Source organism: Astatotilapia calliptera, chromosome 22, assembly GCF_900246225.1.
Source record: "Astatotilapia calliptera chromosome 22, fAstCal1.2, whole genome shotgun sequence".
Classification (NCBI taxonomy): domain Eukaryota; kingdom Metazoa; phylum Chordata; class Actinopteri; order Cichliformes; family Cichlidae; genus Astatotilapia; species Astatotilapia calliptera.
This window is the reverse complement of record NC_039322.1, coordinates 33804692-33831324: the sequence shown is the minus strand read 5'-3', so window position 1 is coordinate 33831324 and position 26633 is coordinate 33804692. Positions and strand designations below refer to the sequence as shown.

Genomic DNA, 26633 nt, shown 5'->3' with positions numbered 1-26633 from the left:
AATGCACATCAATCATCTTCATTATGGGTGCTGACGGGGGCACGACTGTAGCACTGCTCTGATTGTAGGGTTGGTTTTGATCCAGTGTCACGTTCCATGGATATCAGATGTAAGCATGGTCATCATCAACAGATCTGGATTATTTGGAGCATAAGGAAGATACTGTGGACTGAGCTACGAGCCCATCTCTGGACTCCCCCCACAGTTCTTGAAAATGTCTGCTATTCTGGGAAACAAAGGCATTATGGACAGACCCGACATATTCTCGTGTTTGCCACATAACCACACAAATGTCCCACTCTTTTCCTCCATGCAGCAGTAACTACGGCCATGTCAGCTGGGTTGCTTTTTTGGCTTTAATTATCAGTACAATGAGCAGTGAACTGTGGCTCAGTTTGCTTGGTTCATTTGAATCTTTTCCTCCTATTTTGAGAAATGCAAAAATCTCAGATGCACAGTCTTGTTGCTCCACTGTCTTTGTAAATACCAGCGATTAGTAACTAACACGTCGGTAAGTCTGGCACTAAACCTGTTAAACCCTCCGTCACTGTGTGCAACGCGGCTCCTGGTTTGGTGTCCAGAGACGTTGTGAATATGAGCAGAGAGCTTGTGAAGGCTGAATGAGTTCTCTGCTCTGTCACTTTGCTGAGACAGGAACCAGCAACACAGTCAACAGTCATGGATGTGCCGTTTATCAAAAGACAGGTAGGCACAGGACTACAGCTGGAGGCCGCCATGATCACAGCTGATTTACTCTGCTGTTGCATCAGATCACGTGATGCAAGCTTGACATCAGGGGCGACCGTGGCTCAGGGGGTTGGGAAGCGCATCTGTAACCGGAAGGTCGCCGGTTTGATCCCCGGGCTCTCTGTCCTGGTCGTTGTGTCCTTGGGCAAGACACTTTACCCTGCCGCCTACTGGTGCTGGCCAGAGGGGCCGATGGCGCGATATGGCAGCCTGGCAGCTGTGGCTACAACTGTAGCTGCCTCCACCAGTGTGTGAATGTGAGAGTGAATGAATAGTGGTATTGTAAAGCGCTATATAAATCCTATCCATTAGTATTATTAGTATGCAAGCTTGACATCAGACTACAGGAAAGACTGAGCTCCACGTGTTTGAGTTACCAGTGCTTGTAACAACATTTCTGTGCCTTCCAATGAGCCGAGGTCTTTGATGAGGCTGTGGTTCCACAGGCCAGGTAATCAGATGTTAGACAGCACCTTATGTCTGTTTGTGTAAACATGTCCTGTACACCACTCTCACAGACGACCCATCTGTGCCCAGCAATATCTCGCTTCCACTCAGAGTCTGACGTTTACAGTCAAGCAGCTGACTGATGCAGGCTTTTTAAGAGCAGTGCTGATATCTGGCGATTCAACCCTCTGTATTCCTGTTAGAAGGTTCCAGTTTATTTTGACTTACCTGACCGTCCAAAGACAGATCTGTTGGACCTATTCAGGATGTCCTGACACACAGCGCATCAAACGTTTTTGCATGCAGCACGCTAACAATGTGACAGGAGGAAGTGTTGTGATTCCAGGCTGAGACCTGGTCAGAGCCCTTCCCCCACACTGAATACATACAGGATACCGAGGCAGCTGACCGCCCGCTCATCACTGTCACAGATAGTTTTGCTTTTGCACAGCTGTCCTGCTGAGTGTGCCTAAAGCCTGGCTGTGCAGTCTTTTATATTATGAGTTTCAGAGAATTCATTTACCTGCCATACTTTTCAACATGTGACAGCCAACACGTGGTTAAACATGTCTGCCGTTTGTTCTTGTATTCCAGCTGACCCTCTGGTTGGAAGCATCGCCACACAGTACCTGACTAACAGAGCTGAGCACGACAGGATAGCCAAACAGTGGACCAAGCGCTACGCTACATAGAGCAGCTCCAGGACCCCAGCGCCTCCCCCAACACACACACACACACACCTCCTCTCTTCTGGAATCTATGGAAGCACACCCGCCCCTGTCATCCACCCCCCAACCCCCGAGATACAAACTGTTATTTGTTCCATGCTGACTTGAAAAGCTTCTTTTTTATACAAAGAGTCTATTGGGATTGTATTTTCCAATACACTGAATGTTGATATGGTCATGAAAAGCTTTAATACTGTTATTGTTCTGTTGATGTTGTTGTTCTTATTGTTGTGGCATTGTTTATAACATTGTTGCCGCCCGTGTCATTCTCTTTATCTAAAAGCGCGTGTGATGAATTCCTCCCGTTTCATGTGATGTAAAAATGTTCATACTGAGTGAGTGCATTTCATTTTGTTTGTGTTTTCCAGCTCATGGTCAATATTAGTGCATGGCATCAGGACATGTGTTCATGTAGTGGACACGTAGTCCCGATATTTCTGTTCAGGCAGAACTGTGGCATGGAGTGAGCCCATCATCATATATGACAATAGTGCTTAGTTTGCTGTACACTTAATGCCTTGTGAGAACATACATACTCATCGAATACTCAATAAAACACTGGCTGTCATGTGACACAGCTTCTCTCAGTCTGTTGTTTTAATTCAGCACTGCGTGATGTCAGCGCGTGCTCGTCGCTGTGACCACTTCCTGTCAGAAACGAGCTGTCAGAGGCTCACCGCAGAGACTGAATGATTAGAAGGTGAGAGGTAATTCCCCTCTGGGTCAGACATGATTGTGGCATCTGATGCAGTGTTTTCAGTCACTTTCTAGTAACGTGGATCCGTTCTACTCGCTCACGCAGTACAGACTCGTTTGTTCCCGAGTCGGTCACAGCTGTGCACTTATGTAACCGTGTGTCTTACTTCCTCTTTGTGCTGTTAGACAAAAATTTCGACAACACAAAGCGTCGTGACTGAGTGCACGTTCAGCCTTTATGGCAAAGACCTGCGTCCCGCAGTGCTGCTGGTCACTGATGTTCTGTCTGCGAGCCGTTTGAATCAAACTGTGACTGCAGCCGTTCATCACCAACAAATTAACTCCAGAGCAAAAAGCACAGCTAAATACTTAAAGGGGAACGTCCTCATCTAAGTTTGTGCAGACGCGGTTAACAATAAAGTAATCCTGCATGCTGACACATTTACTTTCAGACTGTAGTCCAGGGCGAGCTTTCTTTTCTTGTTCCCAGTGACGTGTTTGGAAGATGCTCCGACCACCACACGTCAGGTCAGTGACGTCTGCGCTCCCTCTGCAGTCCTCCTCTGACACTCAGCTGACTCGAGATGAAAACAGTGGACTTGTCATGTATTTGTCATAATTCAGAACTAAAAGCAAAACAAATCTTTAGTTGTACTTTTCCACTTTTATTATTTGCAGTGTTGACTTGTTTGTGACGGCACTATTTTACTTATTTTATTCTTCCTTCCTTGTGTCCTTGTGTTGATAAAGACTTTAAAGTCCTCTCAGAGAGCCTCTATGCTGACAGTAGGTTCTAGCTTGATTCGTTCTAAAATCATATTTTCTCAGTCTGCAGCTGTGAGCACAAATCCTGAAAAGCATTTTGTTTTAAACACTATTTAACCACCTTTGAGGTTCATGCTGCTGTCAAATCATCAAATCATCTCTATGTACTCTAAGGAGCTTGGAAAGAAAAGCGTCCGGACTTTGAGTTGCTTGAGGACGTTTCACCTCTCATCCGAGAAGCTTCTTCAGTTCTAAGGTCAAATAGTGGAGAGAGATTTAAACCTAGTGGGAGTTTGCCGTTCTCTTCAATGTGCACAGCGCAGTCCAGGAAAGGCAAACAGTCGTCCTTTGTGTCTTCCCTGGTGAACTTGATGTTTTTATCCACAGCGTTAATGTGCGCAGTGAAGGATTCCACTTCTTGTGTCTTGATTTTGACCCAGGTGTCGTCTACATATCTGTACCAGTGGCTGGGTACTCTTCCTTTGAAAGAACCAAGAGCCTTCCTTTCCACTTCCTCCATGTAAAGGTTGCTACAATAGGTGACACGGGGGAGCCCATGGCACAGCCATGTTTTTGTCTGTAGAAGCCTTCGTTGTATTTGAAGTATGTAGTGGTGAGGCAGAGGTCTAACAGTGTGCAGATCTGATCGTGGTGAAGTTGGTCCTGTCCTCCAAGGAGCTGTCTTCTTGTAGTCGTTTTCTGACAGTCTCCACGGCCTCCGTGGTGGGTATGCAAGTGAAGAGAGAGACTACATCAAAGGACACCATGGTTTCATCTGGATCCAGGGGAAGTTTCTGGACCTGGAAGTCGGTGGAGTTCTTGATGTGATGTGGGGTGTTCCCCACAAGTGGTGCAGGATGGCAGCAAGGTGTTTTGAAATATTGTAAGTGGCTTATGCTGCTGACAATGGGTCTGAGTGGGACACCTTTGCATTCATACTACTAACAGCCCTGATGAACTCACATACTCAAGAGTGACTGCTGTGCACGCAGGTGATGTTGTGATTAATGCTGAGGTCTTAGGGGTAGACGTTATGGGCCAGGTGTTATCATGAAAGTACTCTACCTGGATTTAAACAAGGACATGAAAAGCTGAATGGGGCTTGCACAGCTAGAGGTCTGAGTGTGACAGTGGAATGCTTTTGTGTTTCCATGGTTTGCATAGACGCTACAGAGCATGGCTCAAAGTGATGGAGTGTTCTCCTTTGGTTTCACAGCTGCCAGGCAATAAAACCTTCTAGTCCAAATCCATCCTTTAACTATCAAACATCCCTCATCTGTCTCCACAGCTATGAAATGTCTCAGACAAAGATAATAACTTACAGAGAACACAACAAGATATTTATGTGCAGATCAGATCAAGATATTCAACAACAGCACGTGTGCACAAGTAAACCATCCAAGTTGTGCTCTCAGTGTCAGGGGAACAACAGAGAATAGCCCACTGAGGCTGGAGACGGAGCATATGGGAGAAGGATGCAACACATAACAGCAAAGCTTATTGGCTAACAGAGCTGAGAGGAGACCACAGCAGCCTCCCTGAGCAGGCTCCAGCAAACCGTCACAGTGACAGACATCCAAGAACGGGTCTCCAGCATGAGGACTTGGACAGCATCTTCAAAGAAGAACCTTTCATGTGCAGTGAAGATATTTACCTGTGGACACCTTAAAAATGAGGTCTGACTTACTGTGATTCAATTTGTGATTCCAGCATTTTGTGATTTGTATCTGCAACAGTTCCCACGATGCCTTTTTATAGGCCAAGTACAGTTCAAATGAGTGTGTTTGGAGGAACCTGAATAAATCTACTGGGTGAACAGTGGGTTGGATTACAGTGAATTACAGGCGCAGCCGTCGCAGTAAACTACAGACACAAACACTTGTTGATGACAGAGCTACATCCAGCTTTGCTTTGTGCGCGAGGCCCTGCTTTTGGTTTCTGTGGGAAATTCACTTGTTACAGCAGCACAGTGGACTAAAGGAAAAGCTGAGTGAGAGAAATATTAGAAAAAGTAAAAACAAAATAAAATAAATAAGAAAAATAGTGTGATGGTTACTTTATGCAGTCAAATGCACATTGTTTCTTTTTATAAGTATGTAATAATAATAATATGGATGTATTTTTAAAAAGCAGCAAGCTGATCTTTTTGCCACCTCCTCCCATTATTCACGCACCGCAGATGTAATGTTGTGAAGGAGAGGTGTGCACACACACACACACACACACACACACACACACACACACACGCAGTGAAACGTAGGTGATCAATAGAAGTGAAAGGCCAACGTTGTTCTTTGAATAAATAAGAGCCTCGACTCCAAATAAGATTACATGGATGTGTAACATGTTGGAGGCAATAAGCAGATTATCACCATGCTGAACAACACAAACTCTACATGGCACAGTTTTGGTGGAGGGGACCTGATGTTGGCTCTCGTCTTAGCGCTTTCATTCTGAATATTCACAAACACGTTTATAGGCAGACAGAGCTATGGAACGCCAGGACTGCCAAAATGAAATAAATAAATATATCATTAAAGAATTAATTAAATGTGTCAATAATTAATTAAAATGTGAAATACATAAATAATTAGGACCCCAGAAAAGGAGGATGCTCTGAGGGACTGTTATGACACCACAGACTGGGATGTGCTCCTGAGCCCACATGGTGAGGACATAGAGGGGGCGACACACTGTCTTACAGACTACCTCAACTTTTGTGTGGACACGGTCGCCCCTGCTAAGACGGTACGGTGTTATCCTAATAACAAACCGTGGGTAACACAGGAAGTCAAAGCTGTCCTCAACATGAAGAAGAAGGCTTTCAGGAGCAAAGTGAAGGAGGAGATGAAAGCAGCACAGCGGGAGGTGAAACGCTGCCTGAGGGAAGCAAAGGACACCTACAGGAGGAAGGTGGAGCAGAAGTTGGAGAGGAACAATATGAGGGAGGTCTGGAATGGTGTGAAAACCATCACAGGCCACAACACCAAGAAAAGCACAGTGGGGGGGACTGTGGAGAAGGCAAACGAACTCAACAACTTCTTCAACAGGTTTGACCAGCCCACAACCCCCCCACCCCCACCTTCACTACAGAGTCCTCTCCCCACTCTCCTGCCTCCCTCGCTTCCCCCCCTTCCTGACACCATGACACCCCCCTCCTCCAATCCCTCTCTCAGCAGCAAGACATCTCCCCCCCTCCCCTCCCCCCAAACATCTCCCAGTGTCACAGTGGATCAGGTCAGGAGGCAACTGAGGAAGCTTCGCCCCAGAAAGGCAGCAGGCCCAGACAAGGTGTGTCCTAGGATGCTAAAGGCGTGTGCTGCTGAACTTGGGGAGCCGCTACAACGAGTCTTCAACCTCAGTCTGCGACTGGGAAGAGTGCCCGCCCTATGGAAGACATCCTGCATCGTCCCGGTCCCCAAAAAGAACCGGCCCAATGAGCTGAATGACTTCCGACCGGTGGCACTGACGTCACATTTTATGAAGACTCTAGAGCGGCTCTTCCTCAACCTCCTCCGACCACAGGTACAACATGCCCAGGACCCACTACAGTTTGCATACAAGGTGGGTGTCGGAGTGGAGGATGCCATCCTGTACCTCCTACACAGAGCCCACTCACACCTGGATGAGGGAAAAGGCACGGTCAGGATCCTGTTTCTTGACTTTTCCAGTGCCTTTAATACCATCCGGCCCTGTATGCTTCAGGAAAAACTGAACAGGATGGAGGTGGACCCCTGCCTGGTGGCTTGGATCTCCGACTACCTCACCGACAGACCACAGTACGTCAGGCTGAAGGACATCACGTCTGACACAGTGGTCAGCAGCACAGGAGCACCACAGGGAACTGTGCTGTCCCCTCTTCTCTTCACCCTGTACACCTCTGACTTCTGCTACAACTCTGAATTATGCCACATTCAGAAGTTTGCAGACGACACGGCCATCATGGGGTGTATCTGGGATGATCAGGAAGAGGAGTACAGAAGTCTGGTGAGGAACTTTGTTGCATGGAGTCACACAAACCACCTGCAACTCAACACCTCAAAGACTAAGGAACTGGTTGTGGACTTCGGGAGGTCCAGAGAAGGTCCACTGCCGGTTCAGATAGAGGGGGAGGAGGTGGAGGTGGTCAACAAGTACAAGTACCTCGGGCTGTGGGTGGACAATAAACTGGACTGGTCATGCAACACAGAGCACCTGTATAAAAAAGCCCAAAGCCGACTGTACTTCCTCAGGAGGCTGAGGTCTTTTAACATCTGCAGGAAGCTCCTGAGGATGTTTTACCAGTCGGTGGTTGCTGGAGTACTTTTCTATGCTGTGGTGTGCTGGGGGAGCAGCACAGCAAAGAAGGACTCATCCAGGCTGGAGAAACTGATCAGGAAGGCTAGCTCTGTGGTCGGCATGAAGCTGGACACTCTGGTGACAGTGGCAGAGAAAAGGACATTAAAGAAACTGATGGACATTATGAACAATGCTGGGCATCCTCTGCACACGGCCATAAACAACCAGAAGAGTCTGTTCAGTGACAGGTTGCTTCTCCCCAAGACAAGAACTAACAGACTTAAAAACTCCTTTGTCCCACACGCCATCAGACTGTTTAACTCCTCTCTGGAGGGGAGAGGGAGGGGAAACAGGAGGACAAAGGAGGGGGGAACAACTAAGCTGTAGTGCCTCTTCACCTCACTGTACAATACCTTGTGCAATACTTTTGTAAATAGTCAACAGTGCAATAGACTCAATACTTGAAATGTGCAATTCACTTGTATTTTTATTTTTATTGCTATTTATTCTATTTATCCCCTTCGTATATTTTATTTATATTTGTCTCTGTATTTATATATGTGTGTGTATGTGTGTATATATATATATATATATATATATATATATATATGCTGTGCTTTTTTGGAAATCGAATTTCCCAGAGGAACCCACCCGAGGGATTAATAAAGTTCTATCTTATCTTATCTTATCTTAATTAATTGAATTTGTCAATAATTAATTAATTACATGTGTCATAACTATTTATTGAATTAATTAATTCCAATTTTAATTAATTATTGCCACATTTAATTAATTATTTAATGGTGTATTTAATTAATTCATTATGGCAGTCCTGGCGTTCCATACAGAGCAAGCTGGGGCAGGACGTGCAGCAGGTGAGGCTGGATAGAGACGGAAGTGTGCTAACAAGTGAAACGTGTGTGGAGAAGATGGAAGGAGCACTCCGAGGACCGATGAAGGTGGAAAATGAGAAGTGGAGCACGGATGGAGGACATTTAGTGAATCGGGATGTGCAGAGGATTAGTAAGGAGGAAGTGAGGGCGGCTCTGAAGAGCATCGACAGTGAAAATGTGGTTGGTTCAGGTGACACACCTGTGCAGGTACGGGGATGTCTACGACAGACAGAGTGGAGTTTTCTACCCACAGTTTCGGGGAGTGAGAGGAGGCCTGCAGAAAAGAAAAGAACTGTACCGGTGCTTATTTTCAAGAACAAGGGTGATGTGCAGCTAGCAAACCATAACCATGAAGCTGTGGGAGAGAATTAATGAAGGGGGGTCAAGACGAGAGGTGACGATCCGTGAGCAGCAGTCAGGCTTCATCCAGAGAAACACTACAGATGTCAGGGATCCAAGAGAAGAACTGTGGAGCTGTGTGAGGAAGTCCGGAGTGGCAGAGCAGTCTGTGTGGACAGGATGTACGAGGAGGGCGAGAGGGGATGAGGTGCGTGGCAGGAGTGACAGATGGGTTGAAGACCGCTGAAAGGAGCAGCCAGAAGAAGATCATTTACTCAAGTCACCACAAACTAATTACAGTCTGAACGTGCAACTCTACAGATCCCTGAAGACCTTCAGCAGGATGTTTTTGTTTACTTAAGTGCTCAGGATGATCATTTCAGGATTTAAAAAGAGAAAGTCTTGCGATAGTTTAGAATGATGCTACAGGTGGAGAAAACGATGCAGTACGGTTCATTTACGCTGTTGTTGGCTTAAATATGTTGAGTAGAAATATCTTCAAATTAATCTTAAAAATGCTTTTCACACAGTACGAGTGCACCTAGTAGTGGGTCTGATGTGTTACCATCTGCATACTGATCATTCCAGGCAACATTTTTCCAGTCTTCTCAATTTTGGTGAAGCCCAAAGTTTTGTTGTCAGCTGACAGGAGCTATGAACTGTCCTTTAAATGAACTCAGTGCAGCCGTTCTCAGGCTGAACATTAACAGTAGACAGGTTTTATTAATTCAATTCAATTCAGTTTTATTTATATAGCGCCAAATCACAACTGAAGTCGCCTCAAGGCGCTTCATAGATACAGAGAAAAGCCCAACAATCATATGACCCCCTATGAGCAAGCACTTTGGCAACAGTGGGAAGGAAAAACTCCCTTTTAACAGGAAGAAACCTCCGGCAGAACCAGGCTCAGGGAGGGGCGGGGCCATCTGCTGTGATTGGTTGGGGTGAGAGAAGGAAGACAGGATAAAGACATGCTGTGGAAGAGAGACAGAGGTTAATAACAGATATGATTCAATGCAGAGAGGTCTGTTAACACATAGTGAGTGAGAAAGGTGACTGGAAAGGAAAAACTCAATGCATCATGGGAATCCCCGGCAGCCTACGTCTATTGCAGCATAACTAAGGGAGGATTCAGGGTCACCTGGTCCAGCCCTAACTATATGCTTTACTACCTGAAGGCACAGTAGTAAGGTGTGCTTGGGTTCTTACATCATTTCCGTTAGTACATAACTAATCCAAATGTGGAACATCCACGTGTGGATAATAACAGTAAATATGCTGCATGACAGTGGAGACGCGTGCAGGGCAGCAGTGATAAACTGGTTCATGGACAGGTAATGGCTTTCTTTCCAGATGAATGTTAGACAGCTTCTGTTATGACTGCATGACAGAAGCATAACAGCATCCTTTGTCCGGTGTGTCCATCATCCTCCACTGCACATGTCCAAACCATCTGAGCCTTGCTTCTCCAGTGTTGAATCGGTCTATTTAAACCTAAAACAGGATCTTTTTGTAAACGCCACAAAATAGTTTTATGCCAAATACTTTGGGCGCATAATCCAAACCAACGCATGCGTGAAAACACCGAATAACGCAGAAGATTTCTGGCAGAAAGCCAAAATGGAAACTCCGCCGACTAGTGGCAGCTGCGGGACGAACACTTCCTGTCACAGGCGCGCTTAGATCCATTGCGAACGCCAAGTTGTTTTTTGTTATTGTTCGCAATAGTACCAGGAAGTACACTGTCAGAACCTACAAAATAAAAGCACCACATCTCAATTGGCAAATCCAGCTGTTGACACCCCATGATGGGTTGAAATACACGTACCAATCATTTTAGGCCAAGCAAAAAGATGAACCCTGTGTATTTGTAAAAATTAAAAATATAATGTCAATGTGTAGTTTAAGCAACATTTTGGAGTTGCAAAATTAAAATAGTACTACCACTACTACTATACCTACTACACTACTATTACCATTATTATTATTATTTTTTTTAAAATTATTATTATTATTAGTGGTAGTTGTAGAATTTCGCACTTTTGCTGCAGAAAAAGGTTTTTGTCTTTAAGGGGTCCCACTAGAATGGACCTATACAGTACTGTATGTTGTAAAGTGTGTGAATAAAATTATAATAATTAACAATACAACAACTTTTGTATCTTTATCGTCTTCATTTTAATATCATTTTTGAAAGGGTCATATAAGATATTATACTTTTAAGGATAAATATGCACTATCTTGTTCTTGTGCTGATGCCTTTTCGTGTGTTTTCTACAGTCATTGTGTGTGACCAATTATTCCCATGAGTTTAATGTGCTTTTATTTTGTAGACGTCGGCGGGAAGTTCCCGTTTCCGTACTGTAGCGCGTGAACCTGACGGCGGCGAGTGTAGTCAGGCGGCGGAGGGACACGCGCGTAGGCTTTGCACACACACACACAAAGAAAGGTATCTAACAGGAGATATTTGTGTAACGGCTCATAATATTGTAACACTGTGTGTCGCGTGTATGTTGCGGAGGGCGTTAGTCTGACAAATGCGCCCTTTAATCGTCAGAGGAGAGTTTAGGACTGTGTGCATCCTGTGGCTGGGTCAGTGTCGACGGATGTAGCTTTAAAATGCGAGGAAAAGCTTTGAGCGAACGGCGGGTTCTGTTTGTTTCTTTCTGACGTCGTAATGTGAGGCCTGAGAAGCAGCTCGACAGCCCGAAGGAGCTTCCTGACTCCTTTATCCGAAAGTTCCCCGCAGCTGAACATTGTTGCGGTGTAGCATCGGGGTTCGACTGCGACATCGCCCCGCCGATGCGTTTCTGCTTTTCCACTCACGGGTCGGTGTGAGGTGGTGTTTTGGTCCCTGGTGTTGACCAGAGCCGGGCCCAACTGCTCCATCAGATGTTTCCTTTGTCGCTGCCCAACGAGCTAAAAATAACAGGCAACATTAGCTCAGGCCGCAGAGGTTCCTCACACGGAGGATTTAAACTAGTCCAACCAGTTTACTCGGCCAGTGTCGCTCCAGGCCTGAGCCGTAATGTGATGGAGGCAGCCATGGCTGCACACTAGAGCTTTACAGTCCATAGATAGAAAACGCCAACCCGTTACAGTTAACGCGTGTATCCTACGAACATTTCAGTGCAGTTAGAGCTTGAACTCAGTGGCAGCCGTGGACGTGTTAGTGGACCGTGTCAGCTGTAGTAGGTGGATTTAATACGTCAGAGTCCTGCAGCAGCTCGAATAATTTCGTTTTATTATGAAATATCATTTTAAATGAATGTTCATTTCCCAGGCTCGGTATGTCGGATGAAGATTCCCGTGCCAGCACAAGCTCTTCCTCTTCTTCCTCTTCGACCCATCAGCAGCAACAGCAGGAGGCGAACCCCCCAAAGAAAAAGGACAGTAAAGCCAGCATGAGCAAAACCTCCAAACATCTGTCCACCAGTGCTAAGAGGTGAGTGCAGTGATGCTGGGTGGAGTAGAAGAGCGGCGCCTGTGATGTCACACAAGATAAGCTGGCAGCGTGGAAAGTTTGACGTGACTGTTGCAGGCGTGGGTTTGTGGTGATCTTTGCAGAGTAGCTTCGTTTCTGGTTATCGTCATTCCTCTTTGTGGACTTACAGTAACGCGTTTTACTGACTCCGATCTGATTTTGCAGAATTCAGAAGGAATTGGCTGACATCACCTTGGACCCTCCACCAAACTGCAGGTGAGTCGTTTGTAACACCTGGCTCTCTGACGTGTTTCTCGTGTTTTATCTTCTCGAATAAAGACTTTATGATCTGTCACAAGTTAGTTTTTCACTGCACAGAATTCTTTAGTCATGTTCATGTCGACGTCTGTGTGCGAGAGTGGAATAAAAATAAGACCTGTTTGTGGGCTAACAAATGATTGATGAGCACTTCCTAATTAGATCCTCTTTCTCAACTGTCTTATTTGTGGTCGTTGAACAAGAAAAACCAACTTCTAACCTCATGATTATGTCAGAATATCACTGGAAACGCTGAGGCATTTAAAAGGAAAATAAAATAACCAGCTACACTGAAAGCAGACTGTTTTCTAGCTGACTGGAGGGAAAAGCTGTCCAGGTGGAGGTCTTTATCTACATCTGCTCGGTGTACATCTGTGGAACCTAGAGGTTTGGAGGAACAGGCTCCTGGTGGGGATTCGGGTGTCCTGCTGGTGGAACAGCTTGTTTGCCAAATGTCAGACAGGTCTGGCAGGTTTGGCTGCAAAAGTGAATGATGAGCATGTGCTGCATGTGGCGCAGCTACTGGAAGTCTCCTGCTTTTATTTAACATCCTGTATGCTGCCGAGGAGTTTCAGTCAGCACACACCTGGCTTTGCAGAGCTTCCTTAAGTCTGTTTGTTAGGCATATCATCATGGGATGGATTCTTCTGTGCCGCTGAAGTGAAGCCGGTACAGGCTTTTGTTTTTGTTGACACAGTAAGTACTCCGAGCCGAGCCAGGGGTTGGAAGGTACGAGGCTCTGGCTGACTCGATGCTCCCGGCTTCTCCCAGCAGGTTATTGGCTGCAAAGTAGGAGGTGTGTGTGTGTGTGTGTGCGCGTGCGTGTGTGCGCGCGTGTGTGTGCGCGCGTGTGTGTGCGCGCGTGTGTGTGCGCGCGTGTGTGTGCGCGCGTGTGTGTGTGTGTGCGCGTGTGTGTGTGCGTGTGTGTGTGTGATCCTTGTACCCCTTGTTTGTTTGTTTTTCATACAAACCAAGTTATTACACATTATCATTTCAGTGCAGTGACTCATTGTTCTGCTTTCTTGGTTATGCGACTGATCATGACCTGTAGTTGGAGCTGTTGTAGGAGTGAAATCCTTTTACTCCCCTATTATCTGCAACATCAGTAAAGCTGTGTTGTATTCCTCTTCCTTATTCTCACTCTTCTTCCAGCATCTCTTGTAGAAATACTTTTTCGAACACCCGTCTTTATTGCTAAGCTGTTTTTATCCCTCAGCTGTAGTTGAAGTTGGTGTAAACCTGCAGTTCAGAGACAGAAGACATGACAAATACAAAAGCTTCTAACAGCAAATGTGGAACAGCTCACATCCAACACGCTGAACGTGTGCATAACAAGACCTCTTTACCCGCTGACCCTTAAACTATGTTTCCACTGTTCCTTTAATATCCAGAGAGCTCATCAAACTGGTTAGCCCACACTGGCACTTAACCAGTCTTTGTTCAGCCTGCACCAGTATCTCCTTTGCGCTTCAGCCGGTGAGTTGAGGATGTGATAAGCTTTTTATGGGATGGGGACTCTGCTGCGCGTCCAGGTGAACAACCTGGACAACCAAGTTTGTGAATGCTTTCAGCTCAGGTGTTTAAAATTGATACCACAGGTGCATCTACTAAAACTCTGGGGCGAGGTTGAATCCCAGCGAGCTTGACCTGGAGGTCAGAGGTGGCTGAGTCCGGCTAGGCAGTGATCAGTAATGTTCCCAGGCTCCTCCACAGGCTTCTTGGCTGTTCATCCTTCGATTTACTGCAGGTTCAGTGCTCAAGTTATTTATTTCGTTCTGTATAGAAATAAAGGGCCAAGCACGTCAAAGAGAACAAAACACGAAGAAGAAAATCTGAGGGGTGTTTAACATTCTCACCGTGCTCCTCAGATTAGCTTCTAATCTGCCACAATGCCGTCTTTGTTTTGACTGAGCTGCTGCTGTTCTCTCTTTATTTGTTTAGAAGATGGAAATGATTTAGAAACTTTTGTTTTTTCAGACAAAACTATTTAGTGACCTCAGCGACTGACACACCGAGTGAGCAAAATTAAGATGTGTGTGTGTGTGTGTGTGTGTGTGTGTGTGTGTGTGTGTGTGTGTGTGTGTGTGTGTGTGTGTGTGTGTGTGCGCGTGCGCGCGTGTGTGTGTGTGCGTGCGTGTCCTCTCAGACTGAATGATTCTGTTCAGTTTCACAGTTTAAATAAACTCTGTTCGTGCACATCATGATCAGTAGGTTTGGGTTCTTCCTGCTTCATTTGGAATCTGCTCATCAGAGTAGGGCTGTTCCATGTAACCATGTATATCACATGACGATATAAAAACATCCATTGTTTCATTTTACGCTGTCGTTTGTTTCGTGGTGTCGCAAAATAAACTGTTTACAGCAATATATTTTCATGTTTTGATGTCACTGTAGTGGCTATATTAATTAGTTCTCTCTCTAATATTTAATATAACCACACTACGGACGGACAAGCGCCTGTTTTTATGCGTTGTCGTTAGCAACAACGACGGTAAAACAATCGCGTGTCCGCTTGTTTATGTTCCACATAAACCTTTCACAATAAAGCTCAAGATCCTGTTGAGACTTTTCAAAATAAACTGAATCACATGAAAGATGCAGATAATTTACGGATGAGAAGTAAAAAAAGAGCCGCCAGGTGCTAAAAAATAAAGCTTAGACTCAAACGTTAGAACTTCTCCCCGCAGCACGCCGTGTAATAAATACTCACAAAGAAAACGGCGCCGTTACAACTTATGTCTAAAAATGTGTCGTTTCATGCGTCGTTAAAACTCCAGCTACACGACGCCCAGCTGGAAACACGTCACACAAGTCGAGCTGCCTGAGATTCACAGAATTGTTACATTTGTGTGATTTATATCGTTATCAGGACGGTAGATGTCTTATATCGGGACATGAGATTTTGGTCACATCGCACAGCCCTACATCAGAGTATGAGCCAGCTGTGCACTGCAGATGTTGCTCACATGCTGTTGAGTCACTTTGTCGTCTCATTTCTGTCAGAATTCGTCGGCACCCCGTTTCCACTCTTCAAATGGACATTGGAGAGAAGTCTTGTGACTAGTTTCCCTCATCGTCAGCACTCCTCTGTTAACAATAAGACACTGACCACTGGGAGTGCTGCACACGCCCCCTTTTCCTTTACTACAGCCGTCACAGGCGCACTGCCTCCTGCTCTGTGCTGCTTTCATTCACTGTTTCATTGCTGTTTTTCTCCATGCTGCCTCTTTGATTTAGTGCTTGCTTCCCAATTCTCTTGTCTTGTGCTTGCAAACATCATATCTCCTCTTGGGATGTTGCCAGATTGCTGACGTTCCACAGTCAGTGCACAGGGAAGCTGAGGAATGTTTCAAGCTGTGTACAGTAGGGTAATCTGTGCTGCAGAGGTTTGGTAATGATTTATTTTAACATTTGCTGTGTCTTGTTGGTTCTCCTAATCACAGCTACAGAAACAGGCAGTTCCTAATGTGAGCCACATGCACACGAGCCCTCTGTTTAATAGCAGTGGCCACCTCGCTCCACGTGTCTGCAACAGTTTCTCTACAGCTATAAAGAAGCTCCCCAGTCTTTACACGTCCTTCACCTTTGACAGCCTCATAAAGCAGTGCTGAGCTGCTGCACATGGAGACTTTCACTTCCTCTAACCTGTCAGCAACTGATAGCTTCTTTGGACCAACATGTATGTGTGACGGATAATCTGAGCATTAAATATTAACCAGTTTAGAAGCCATATAAACACATCTGAGCATTTGGCAGCTTTTGTTCAGATACCTTTTGTTTTCCACGTGGAGAAGGTCTGAGTGCTGCGAGTGACAGATGGGTTTAAGATGGAGGTGGGATTAAATGAGGGATTGACCCTGAGCACGTCATTGTTTGCAGGGGTGAAGGACAGGCTGACAATGAGGTCAGGCAGGACTCTCAGAAGGCTGTGATGCTTGTGGTCTGTAATGAGCAGAGAGCCGTACAGGCGGAGGCACGTGAGAGGGAGACGGTTAGAACAGCCAAGCTGCGAGCGAGTAGAGGAAGTGAAGGTGGGTTTAAAAAGCTGCGAAAGAGAAAGTTTACACGGTGGAGATGGCGAAGCTGGAAGTGGCAGAGCTGAAGATGCTAAGATCTACAGACTGAACAAGATTAGACTGAAGTGCTTAAGAGGGACGGCTCAGGTGGAGCATTTCAGAGACCCTGTTAGAGGTGACGTGGTTTGGACGTGTGCAGGGAGGGATGGTGGATGAATACGGAGCTCCATCCTCCCCTTGTTGATGGAAGGAAATGGATGGGACAGTTAATGAGTACACCTACAGTAAACAGGCACGTGGGGTTCTTTTTTGATTTATAGCCCGTGAAAGCCTTTTGGAGCCTGTGTGGGTTCGATGTACGTGTCTGGACGTTTTCCTCGGTTATTGATTTCCATTTTATTTGAGCCTAAAATAGAGTTTTTGTTTCTGGATGGATGATGTATCACTCTGGATCGTTTTCAGTGAGGCAGTGTCAGCGCTACAACATGAGATTCATAAAGCACTGAGAGAACATTTACAGGCTGATCCGTTAGATTCAATTGGAGGTCCTGTAAGGAGCGTGGAGCTGTTGCATTGCAGAGCGTTCTCACTCCCGAGGCGTAACATGTCGACGTTTTGTCACGTCCCGCGGCGTTCCTGAGGAACGCGAAAGGAGACCTTCGGCGTTCTTAGGGTACGCGGCGGGTTATGGCTGGAATCCAGTGCAATAGACGTTCCAGCCCTGTATTCCAGCCCTAAACCTAACCTTATCCCTAGCCCTGACCATAACCTTATTCCTGACCTTAACCAGGTCTTTAATTATGTTAAATAGCGTGTTTCTAAGCGATTTGAAGAAAAAGAGCGAACATGTGTAGATTCAGTCCAGAGGGTTCTCATATTTCCTCTGTTTTCCGAGGTCGTCATTTAGGAACGTGGTGGGTAGCCGAAAACGTAATATGGTGACGATTTGTCACCTAGCGTAAAATGTTACGCTTTGGGAGTGAGAACGGGTTGTGCATTGAGCCTCCTCTCTGCAGTCATTGGACTGTGTCAGTCAGGCAGCTTATTACAGTGTTTCTGAGAGAGCAAAGGTTTGAGTTGGAGCAGAATAAGAGGCTCATTCAAACATGAGCGTTGATTAATGTGGACTCTGTGCTGAGGCAGGAATATTGGGAAAAGGGAGCAGGCGTCAGCGTGGGCTTTGAGTGTGACAAGAAGGCTGTGTGCAGGGTAACGATGCCAGAGGACCACAGCCTGATACAGGATACACACTGATACTGAATCACTTCAGGGTTTATTGGAGGTTCATGTAATGCTATTCATTACCCAAATGTAAGTAATTACAGGGAGACCATCAGCCTTGCTCAGTATTTGTCTGGATGAATGAACTGCATTAGGGCTTCATCCTGCCACATGAAGCATCGTCCCTCCACACTTTTTGCTTCAAAGTCGGATCATCAGGTCATGAATTACCCCGTCCAGCTTTTCCTGTCCCAGTGTTGACAGTGTTGATATCATAATCCTGCCCTTTCTTCAGTTGTTATTGAGAGAGAAACGACATGCAGTGCTGTTAGTGCAGTGAAAGCAGTCTGTACCCAGGATGCTCTCAGCTGTGATCAGTGTTCGGCTTCATTTGTTTACACAAACAGACACTTGAGGTTGCAGAAATGCTGCGTGTGGACGCGCTCGCTAACACAGCCACTGTTGCATTTTTTCCAACAAAACAAATCGAGGTGCTGAGTCGGTTTTGTTCTGGAACCTTTGAACCATCCGCCGGATGTTTGTCATATGGGAACGTGGCCATAATAAGAGACTGTGCGTTGCATTTACTTTGTAAGACACACACACTGATGTGTCTTAGTTTCAGGGTTCGTACGGGTGCTTGAAATCCTTGAAAATGCTTGAATTTCAGATGTGGTGCTTAAAAGTGCTTGAAAGTGTAACTGCATTTCATTCTCCACAAATAACTGTCTCACTGAATAGTTTTATTTTTTAATAGATAAAGAAATAAAATGAGTAAAATGTAAAAGCAAAATGTCTCTGCCTGGGCTGCCTTGCACCTCTGTGGCTCTGTTTCAATATGTGACCCCGCCCCTCCCCTAACTGTGGGGATGAGTGCGCTAACATACCTGCAGCTGCTGTTTTAATGAGTGTTTGATGGAAAACAACAATGGCGGAGTTTGCGCTCTGCAGTCACATGATAGGTGAGTCCTAGTAAATAATTTCCCAGTACGTGTACGTTACACATGCTCATTTTTAACATTATGATGATTATTTTGCTGTCAAACCTGCTGGAGAAATGATTGAAGTGCACTGAGTGTGATGCAATGCGGCAGCGCTGTTATACAGTTAGTTATGGCCTGGACATTTATGGAATATGCTGTGAACTTAGCTAACATTACTTAGCAGTAGCAGTAATATGAGTTACTCACGTGAAAGCTTTAAACATTAGCCCGTTACACAACTAGCCAACTTCAGGCTTTCTGATGAACCCTCTGGGGTCGACGGACGCAACATGTGGCATGTGGTTGTTTAGGAAGAGGGGGATCTTTAGGAGTGACACGGGCGAGAGACAGCGAGTGAAAGAAAGGGAGAGCGAGTTTTGAAACATGATAGATTTGTGTTTGGAGTCAAGTTAGTGTGTCGTCTTGTGTAGTTAGTGTGTAGTGTGGTCGTTGTTTTGTTTTGTGTGTCAGTTCTACAAGTGAACGTCACAGTTGCTGTAAAAAAGCCACCAAAGGCAGATTGCAGTGTAAACGCTGCCTCCACATGGAAAACAAGTAAACAGTACCATAAAGCTTTGTTGTTTGCAAAACTTGTGCATATTTTTAAAAATGTACAAAATGTACAATTTCTATTTGATTCTTTAAACATGTTTGTGGTTTTTACAGTCAGAAATATCACTTTTTTCTACTCATGTTTTAAATTTTGTCTGAATGTAGATAAATTGTGCCGATACAGTTTGTCAAAATGAGAAAGTAACAGATTGGCAAGATAAACCGTTTTTAAAGGTGAAATATAGAGAACAAATCAAGAGTAGTTCACATTTTCACATCTTATTTTTAAGTGAAATGTGCATTTTGAGTTTATACATAAAAAGCTTTCTGGAAAAGCTTGAAAATGGACCTTGAAAGTGCTTACAAAGTGCTTGAATTTGACCCTGAAAAAGGCGTATGAACCCTGTAGTTTGTGATCCTGTTATTTTGCAGTCAGGGAAAACCCCTGTGCCACTCCATACGTTCATCCCATAGGTGATTTAAAAACAAGTTGTCAGTTCAGTCACACATCTGTCCGTCCTTCCTTCCTTCCTTCCTTCCTTCCTTCCTTCCTTCCTTCCAACAGTTAAGAGGAGATAAATTGATGAACCTGTGTCTGGGATCAGTTACATTCAGCCTGAACAGCTACTACTGCCTGATTTATTAATTTGATTTCACACAGTGTGGAGACACTTTAGTTTTTATAGATCAGGAGGTCATTGGTGTGCTGTGGATGTTTCCAGCATGTTGTCCTCTGCTCAGTGTTAAAGGTCAAAGAAAAAGACGCAACAGCTGAAATGTTCTTGCATGTTGCAGAGGTCACCAGGGGAGGGCTCCCATATTGAAAGGAATGACAACAGTGATGCAGTATTATTGCCCACACGAAGCACTGAGTGGGCTTTATGTTCACAAAGAGGAGCTGCAGCCTCACCGGTACATTTAAGAAAGGCTGTGCAATGTATCGAATATACTCGCCGTATCACGATGGTTACTATGGCTTCCTCCTAACCATCGAGTATAGGTTACCATGGCAATATTAAGCTTCCTGCACGTCATTCACTGCGAGGCTTTTTCTTCTCCCAACGCTCTGAATGCATCAATTAACCCCCCTCCCAACCAGAAAGTGTTCTACCCTGCGCTGAGCACGCGTTTCTCAGTCTGGATTTTGATGTCGAACAAAATGCGACAATCTGCAAAATATGCTGTGAAAGTATTGCTGCAAAAGGGAGCAGCACCACGAAATTATTCCACCAGCTGAAAAGTCATCGACTGCAAAATGAAGACAGTTTTAAACATGTGAACGTCTCCCCACACACCAAAGAAACCTCTGAATAAACCAGCTGTGATATGAACTACGACTATCGCTGAGTCCATGTTATTGCTTATCATATGTGAAGTATATTTGTGCTCTTCTTTTGCTGCTGGTTCAGTGAAGTTTGGTCGGAGCGTGACGAAACCTGCAGCTTTGGAATCTGTGCGAGCTCAGCTTTAAGACAACGTGCCGTTTGTTTGGCTGCATGAAGTCAAGAGTTCATGGCTTTGTTGTTTGTGTTTACATACGTGTTGCAAAACATGACTGCTCTTTAACTGTTTGGTGGTTGTAGAAATGGTTTATACGAGCTTTTAGCTGAGATTCTGAGGTTTCTGTGGTTACCACACATGTTGATATTTACATCAAAAACTTGACTTGATGGAGGCTCAAACTGCAGCTCACCCCCTCTGCCCCCAGGACTGCAGGTATTGGGGCTCAAGATATTATAACAAGTGCTCAGGGAGGGGCGGGGCCATCTGCTGTGAGAGAAGGAAGACAGGATAAAGATATGCTGTGGAAGAGAGACAGAGATTAATGACAGGTATGATTCAATGCAGAGAGGTCTGTTAACACATAGTGAGGTAGAAACACCCAATGCATCATGGGAATCCTCCAGCAGCCTATTGCAGCATAACTAAGGGAGGATTCAGGGTCACCTGGTCCAGCCCTAACTATATGCTTTAGCAAAAAGGAAAGTTTGAAGCCTAATCTTGAAAGTAGAGATAGTGTCTGTCTCCTGAATCCAAACTGGAAGCTGGTTCCACAGAAGAGGGGCCTGAAAACTGAAGGCTCTGCCTCCCATTCTACTTTTAAATACTCTAGGAACAACAAGTAGGCCTGCAGAGCGAGAGCGAAGTGCTCTAATAGGGTGATATGGTACTACAAGGTCATTAAGATAAGATGGGGCCTGATTATTTAAGACCTTGTATGTGAGGAGCAGGATTTTAATTCTGGATTTAACAGGAAGCCAAAACAGGAGAAATCTGCTCTCTCTTTCTAGTCCCTGTCAGGACTCTTGCTGCAGCATTTTGGATCAGCTGAAGGCTTTTCAGGGAGTTTTTAGGACTTCCTGATAATAATGAATTACAGTCGTCCAGCCTGGAAGTAATAAATGCATGAACTAGTTTTTCAGTGTCACTCTGAGACAGGATATTTCTAATTTTAGAGATGTTGTACAAATGGAAGAAAGCAGTCTTACATATTTGTTTAATATGTGCATTGAAGGACATGTCCTGGTCAAAAATGACTTCAAGGTTCCTCACAGTGTTACTGGAGGCCAAGGTAATGCCATCCAGAGTAAGAATCTGGTTAGATATCATATTTCTAAGATATCTCGATATATATAAAGCCTAAAAATAGATCGTCCTTATATCGCCCAGCCCTAATAGGAAGTAATAGAATATCTGTTGTTGGCACAATCTGGATCTTGACTGATGCCTCGTGTCAGTTAAACTAGGATATTGATCTGGTCAGTTAAGTAGCAGAGGACGCTGTCAGTCAGTTTCAGTGTTAATGGAAATGACAACAGCTGCAACAATGAGACAGGAATGCTTGTACAGGTGGAGCCCACTGACATGCTTCCACTCCTCAGCTTTTGAATGTTTTTTCACTAGTTTCATATTTGGTCAGGGTCACTACTGGCAGCATGAGGCGATGCCCTGGAGAGGTTAGACATACAGGAACAAAGACAATCATTTGTGCAACCTTTGATTGGACAGCACGGGTGTCAGCTGGCTGAGTCAGAGACATGATTATTCAGTGACATACAATAACTCCTCCCGACATTTATTCATAACCAGCATGTATCAGACGTTAGCCATCAGTTAATACTGCAGCTTTCACCGATGGGTTTCAGTTTGTGTTGCTTGATAAATGCGTTGCTCTGCTCTGCCTTCACAGCAGTCATGCTGAAATATTGAGGCAGTGGGCCCTGATGCCAAACCAACGATGAGGTATGACAACAAGGGACAGTCCAACAGCAAATACTGCGTTACCTGTGCTGTGTTGTATTGCATACAAATGACGCCACAGCAGGTGCTCGTGGAAAAGAGGCAGCGGTGATCTGAGTGATTATGGGGGTGGCTGTAGCTCAGGAGGTAGAGCAGGTCATCTGCTGATTGGTGGCGTGAGCTGTCATGTTAAAGCAGACTTCTCTTTTTACCTGCACTCGCTGTCTCACCTGTCTCCTGTATATTTTCTGCCTTATAATCAGTCTGTGTGATTATAGCTGCAACGCTTCAGATGACGTCTGATTCCCTCGTTGCAAGTCAGACAAAAATGTCTTTTCATTTAAGAATGAAGCAAACATCAGCCTGCAGAATCATGCAAGAAGGCAAAAATGCTGCTCAGAGCTGATTTAGCTCTAAGAATATTTGACTCATTGCTTTACCTGTTCTTTCTTTAATAGCTTTGTTTTAGTTTGGAAGGAGGAGCGGCACATAAATGTCCGGCCCTTCATTGTCCTGTGTCTGTCAGCACTACAGCACTGCCTGACATTTCTTTCTCCTGTCGCCACCAAGAACACAGACGCGGTGACGAGGTGCTGTTTGTGTCCCTGAAACCTGATGTGTGCGTCACATGATTTTAAAATAAAGCGCCTCGAGGCGACTTTTGTTGTGATTTGGCGCTATATAAATAAAATAGAATTGAAAATGACTGTGTGTCAATATTGGTTCATTTAAACATTCGTTTGTGTTTTGCGTGAAGTTTTCCATGAAACAAATCGTGTTTTTCTCCACGTTTGCGTCGAACGTCCTAATGAATGAAAAGGCAAACTGTGAGGTGTATCTGGTGTTACTCTGTCAGGCATCCAGTGATGTGAAAACACCGCCAGCGTTAACGTGTCTAACTAGCTGCTGTTGGATCCCATCTACTGCTCAGTCCTTGTGTTGTCTGCACAGCCATGTGAAGTCCATGTCCCAGTCTACTGACAGTGACTCATATGGTTGTAACGAGCAGTGATGTGGGGATTAAAAACAGGGCTTTTAGATGAAACAACACTTCCTGCGTGTCAGCCCAGTTGGAGCTGTCATTTTGAAAGTTACACAGTTGATGCCGAGTGTTTGTTCCAGCCTGTTGGTGTGTAACGAGGAACGACACTGTGTGATGGTTGGATATACTGATGCTTATACTGATGTTTCAGGTGTTTTCCAGGACCCGTGCATGACGGCTGTCATCTTACATCCTCTGCAAAAGCACCAGTGTACTTTTTTACGATGTGGAGATATCATTACTACCACAGTGCTGTGCATTTACGTTGCCTCGTGCAGGCAGAGACGAGCCCAGACATGCCCCCCCCCCCCCCCCCGACCATTTAATACACACCTTCACACCTTCTAGAAGTCATAAGCCTTTAAACACACAGCACTAGTGTCAGAGGTTTGTTCCTGATGAGTGGAGAGACTGCAGTGTGGGCGTGCTCTGACTTCACTGTTAGAGTAGTGTTTGTAGAACTTCTTGTCTTTCAAGTGCCAGGAAGATGATGTTGTTGTGTGTGTGTCACATTTGGTGTATAAGAAAACTGATGCGAAGATGAACAAACATTTATGAAGGTGTGGGGTGTCTGAGTAACACACTGTGGTAAACTGTGCAGTGATACTGTTTTAGTTTCAAAGTAACCGTTTCATTTCATCCCCAGAGTGAAGACTGAAATAAAACCTCAGTGCTGAGCTTGTGTATCATTGAAGAACCACTAAGTACTTGTTTGTGTTCTCCAGCGCCGGCCCTAAAGGAGACAACATCTATGAGTGGAGGTCCACCATCCTGGGCCCTCCAGGCTCCGTGTACGAGGGGGGAGTGTTCTTCCTGGATATCGCCTTCACACCAGACTACCCCTTCAAACCACCCAAGGTGAAACTGAATGCTTGCTATTCAAAAGACATGAACGAATGTTTTATTTCAGATTGTTCACTAGAGGGCGCCTCTGTCCTGTGGAGAGTAGCTACATGAATTTTAGCAGCTTAACTAAGTTTCAGACCTCATGTGGAAACAGTTTAGCCTCATGTGTGACTCTTTTCAAAGAGTGTGTGGGGAGGGGGGGCATGTAGTGCTGGCCTTTAAACCCACGAGCTGCTGCTCTTCTGTAATGTTGACTCTTGAGTGACACTTGATTGTAACGAGCTGTATTTTTATGGAGTTTCTACCTGTGTGATCAGGTGACGTTCCGTACGAGGATCTACCACTGCAACATCAACAGTCAGGGCGTGATCTGTCTGGACATCCTGAAGGACAACTGGAGTCCCGCCCTCACCATCTCCAAGGTCCTACTGTCCATCTGCTCCCTGCTCACTGACTGCAACCCAGGTGAGAGCTTCACGTGCATACAAACTCTGTTAGACTTACAAAACCGAGATATCGAAGCGTGGATCAGATCCTGTCCAGATATCGACGAAGCCAGGGTCTTCACTGCAGTTGTAGCTTCTACTCTGACATGCAGCAGAGCGCTAACGTTGGCAGCAGAGTCATCAGTTTAGATGCATGTGCGGCTTGCTGCAGCTTTACCGTAGTCAAATGAATCAGCACGTCTGAAAAGCTCGACAGCAATGCTGTTTCTCTCAGTCGCATCAGGAAAGCTTCTCTTGTACTTAACATAATGTGCAGTTCCATGAATTTCAGTGTTTGGGTCCTGATACTCCACGGTGTGTTCAACAGCTGCCACATAAAAACTGAAAATAGGACCATTTTTGTGATCCAGCTTTAAAATGAATAAAGACCTTTTGTCATGTTGTTTTCATGCTTTATCCATGTAGGACTTCAAAGGAAGCTGTGGTACAATGTAACTGATCAGGTTAAACTCCTGTGGCGTGGTGGTGCAGTGGGAAGTACTGGTTTGACCCACAAGCAGATAAGACGTTGGGCTTCTACATCAGCCACGACGTGTAGCTTCAATGGTAGAATAAATGTGACCAGCTGTGAGCGCTCAGTAAGGCTGTATTTCAGACCAGTGCGTGTCCACGGTGAGCACTGTGGAGTGTCCTGGGCCAGAGGGGTTTTTTCTTCTACGTAACAACAAAAAAAACACACACGACATTCAGCCTGTGTGTGTTTGTGATGACCGGTTTCATCCCAAACAGGACTGTCACCCACACACAGCTCTGTGTACTTTGCTGTAGTTTTTCAGCCCAGCTGGAGGTGTGTAAATAAAGTAACGTGTTGTTGTTTTGTTGACAGCTGACCCTCTGGTTGGAAGCATCGCCACACAGTACACAACAAACAGACCTGAACACGACAGGATAGCCAAACAGTGGACCAAACGCTACGCCACATAGTGGCCCGAGCTGCTGCTGATTGGACGACCTGGGAGGAGGATTTGTTTTTTTAATCTTGGAACTGAAGTCTTCAATCCTGACATTATGTTGTTTATTGTATTAAGTTATCCTTTGGCCTGACTATAATCAGATCTGCCAGTAGCACATTTAGTGTCTCCTCTTTGAATAGTTTGCCCGTGCTTGACGATGGGCATTAATACTTAACTACTAGATGAAATGTGTCAGCATGATTCCCAGTCAGTGGTGTCAGTGTAAATTTCCACTTGTATTAAACTTCCAGTTAGTGTTGCGAGCTGCAGCCGTAGTTTACAGGCTGCACTTCTCAGTATTTGTGTGCTGCTGAGAATAAAGAGAAGCTAACGTTTACCAGCACCCATTTCTGCTTAAGCTCATTCACATATTGAAGTGACCGTCTGAAGGTTTTCTTACTTTGTCACAGCGAGCAGTCACTCAAACACTGGGATAACTGCGCTGGGACCCGAGGGCCGCTCTGGCGTTTGCTGCCACGCTCAGACTTAGAGAAAGTTGTTTCCACATGTAGACGTGTTTAGGTGGATGTTGGTTGTGGTTTGTGTTCTGTACCGATGAAGAGCAGCACTGTTTCTCCCTTTAAGGATTAAACATGAGCAACCAAAGCGACCCACTTGTTTCCCATCATTTCAGGAGCT

General features: G+C 45.2%; 2 protein-coding genes across 5 annotated transcripts in view; both read left to right on the top strand.

The window, feature by feature from the left end:
* Positions 1-2499, top strand: part of LOC113014189 (ubiquitin-conjugating enzyme E2 E2-like) — a 74046-nt gene extending 71547 nt beyond the window's left edge. The window contains exon 6 of the mRNA XM_026155555.1: positions 1789-2499. Within this exon, the coding sequence (XP_026011340.1) occupies positions 1789-1886 (98 nt within the window). The 3' untranslated portion in view covers positions 1887-2499. The remainder of the gene's footprint in view (positions 1-1788) is intronic.
* Positions 2500-11237: 8738 nt separating this feature from the next.
* Positions 11238-26604, top strand: ube2e1 (ubiquitin-conjugating enzyme E2E 1). 4 transcript variants are annotated; one of them, XM_026155583.1, is made up of 6 exons: positions 11238-11342; positions 12177-12338; positions 12543-12593; positions 24415-24547; positions 24853-25000; positions 25868-26604. In XM_026155583.1, exons 2-6 carry the CDS (start codon positions 12184-12186, stop codon positions 25963-25965), a joined length of 585 nt encoding a protein of 194 aa, XP_026011368.1. In that variant the 5' UTR covers positions 11238-11342; positions 12177-12183; the 3' UTR covers positions 25966-26604. The 4 variants fall into 4 exon arrangements, with proteins under 4 accessions (XP_026011368.1, XP_026011366.1, XP_026011365.1 ...); XM_026155581.1 differs by lacking the exon at positions 11238-11342 and adding an exon at positions 11354-11485; XM_026155580.1 differs by lacking the exon at positions 11238-11342 and adding an exon at positions 11492-12084.
* The last annotated feature ends 29 nt before the right edge of the window (positions 26605-26633 follow it).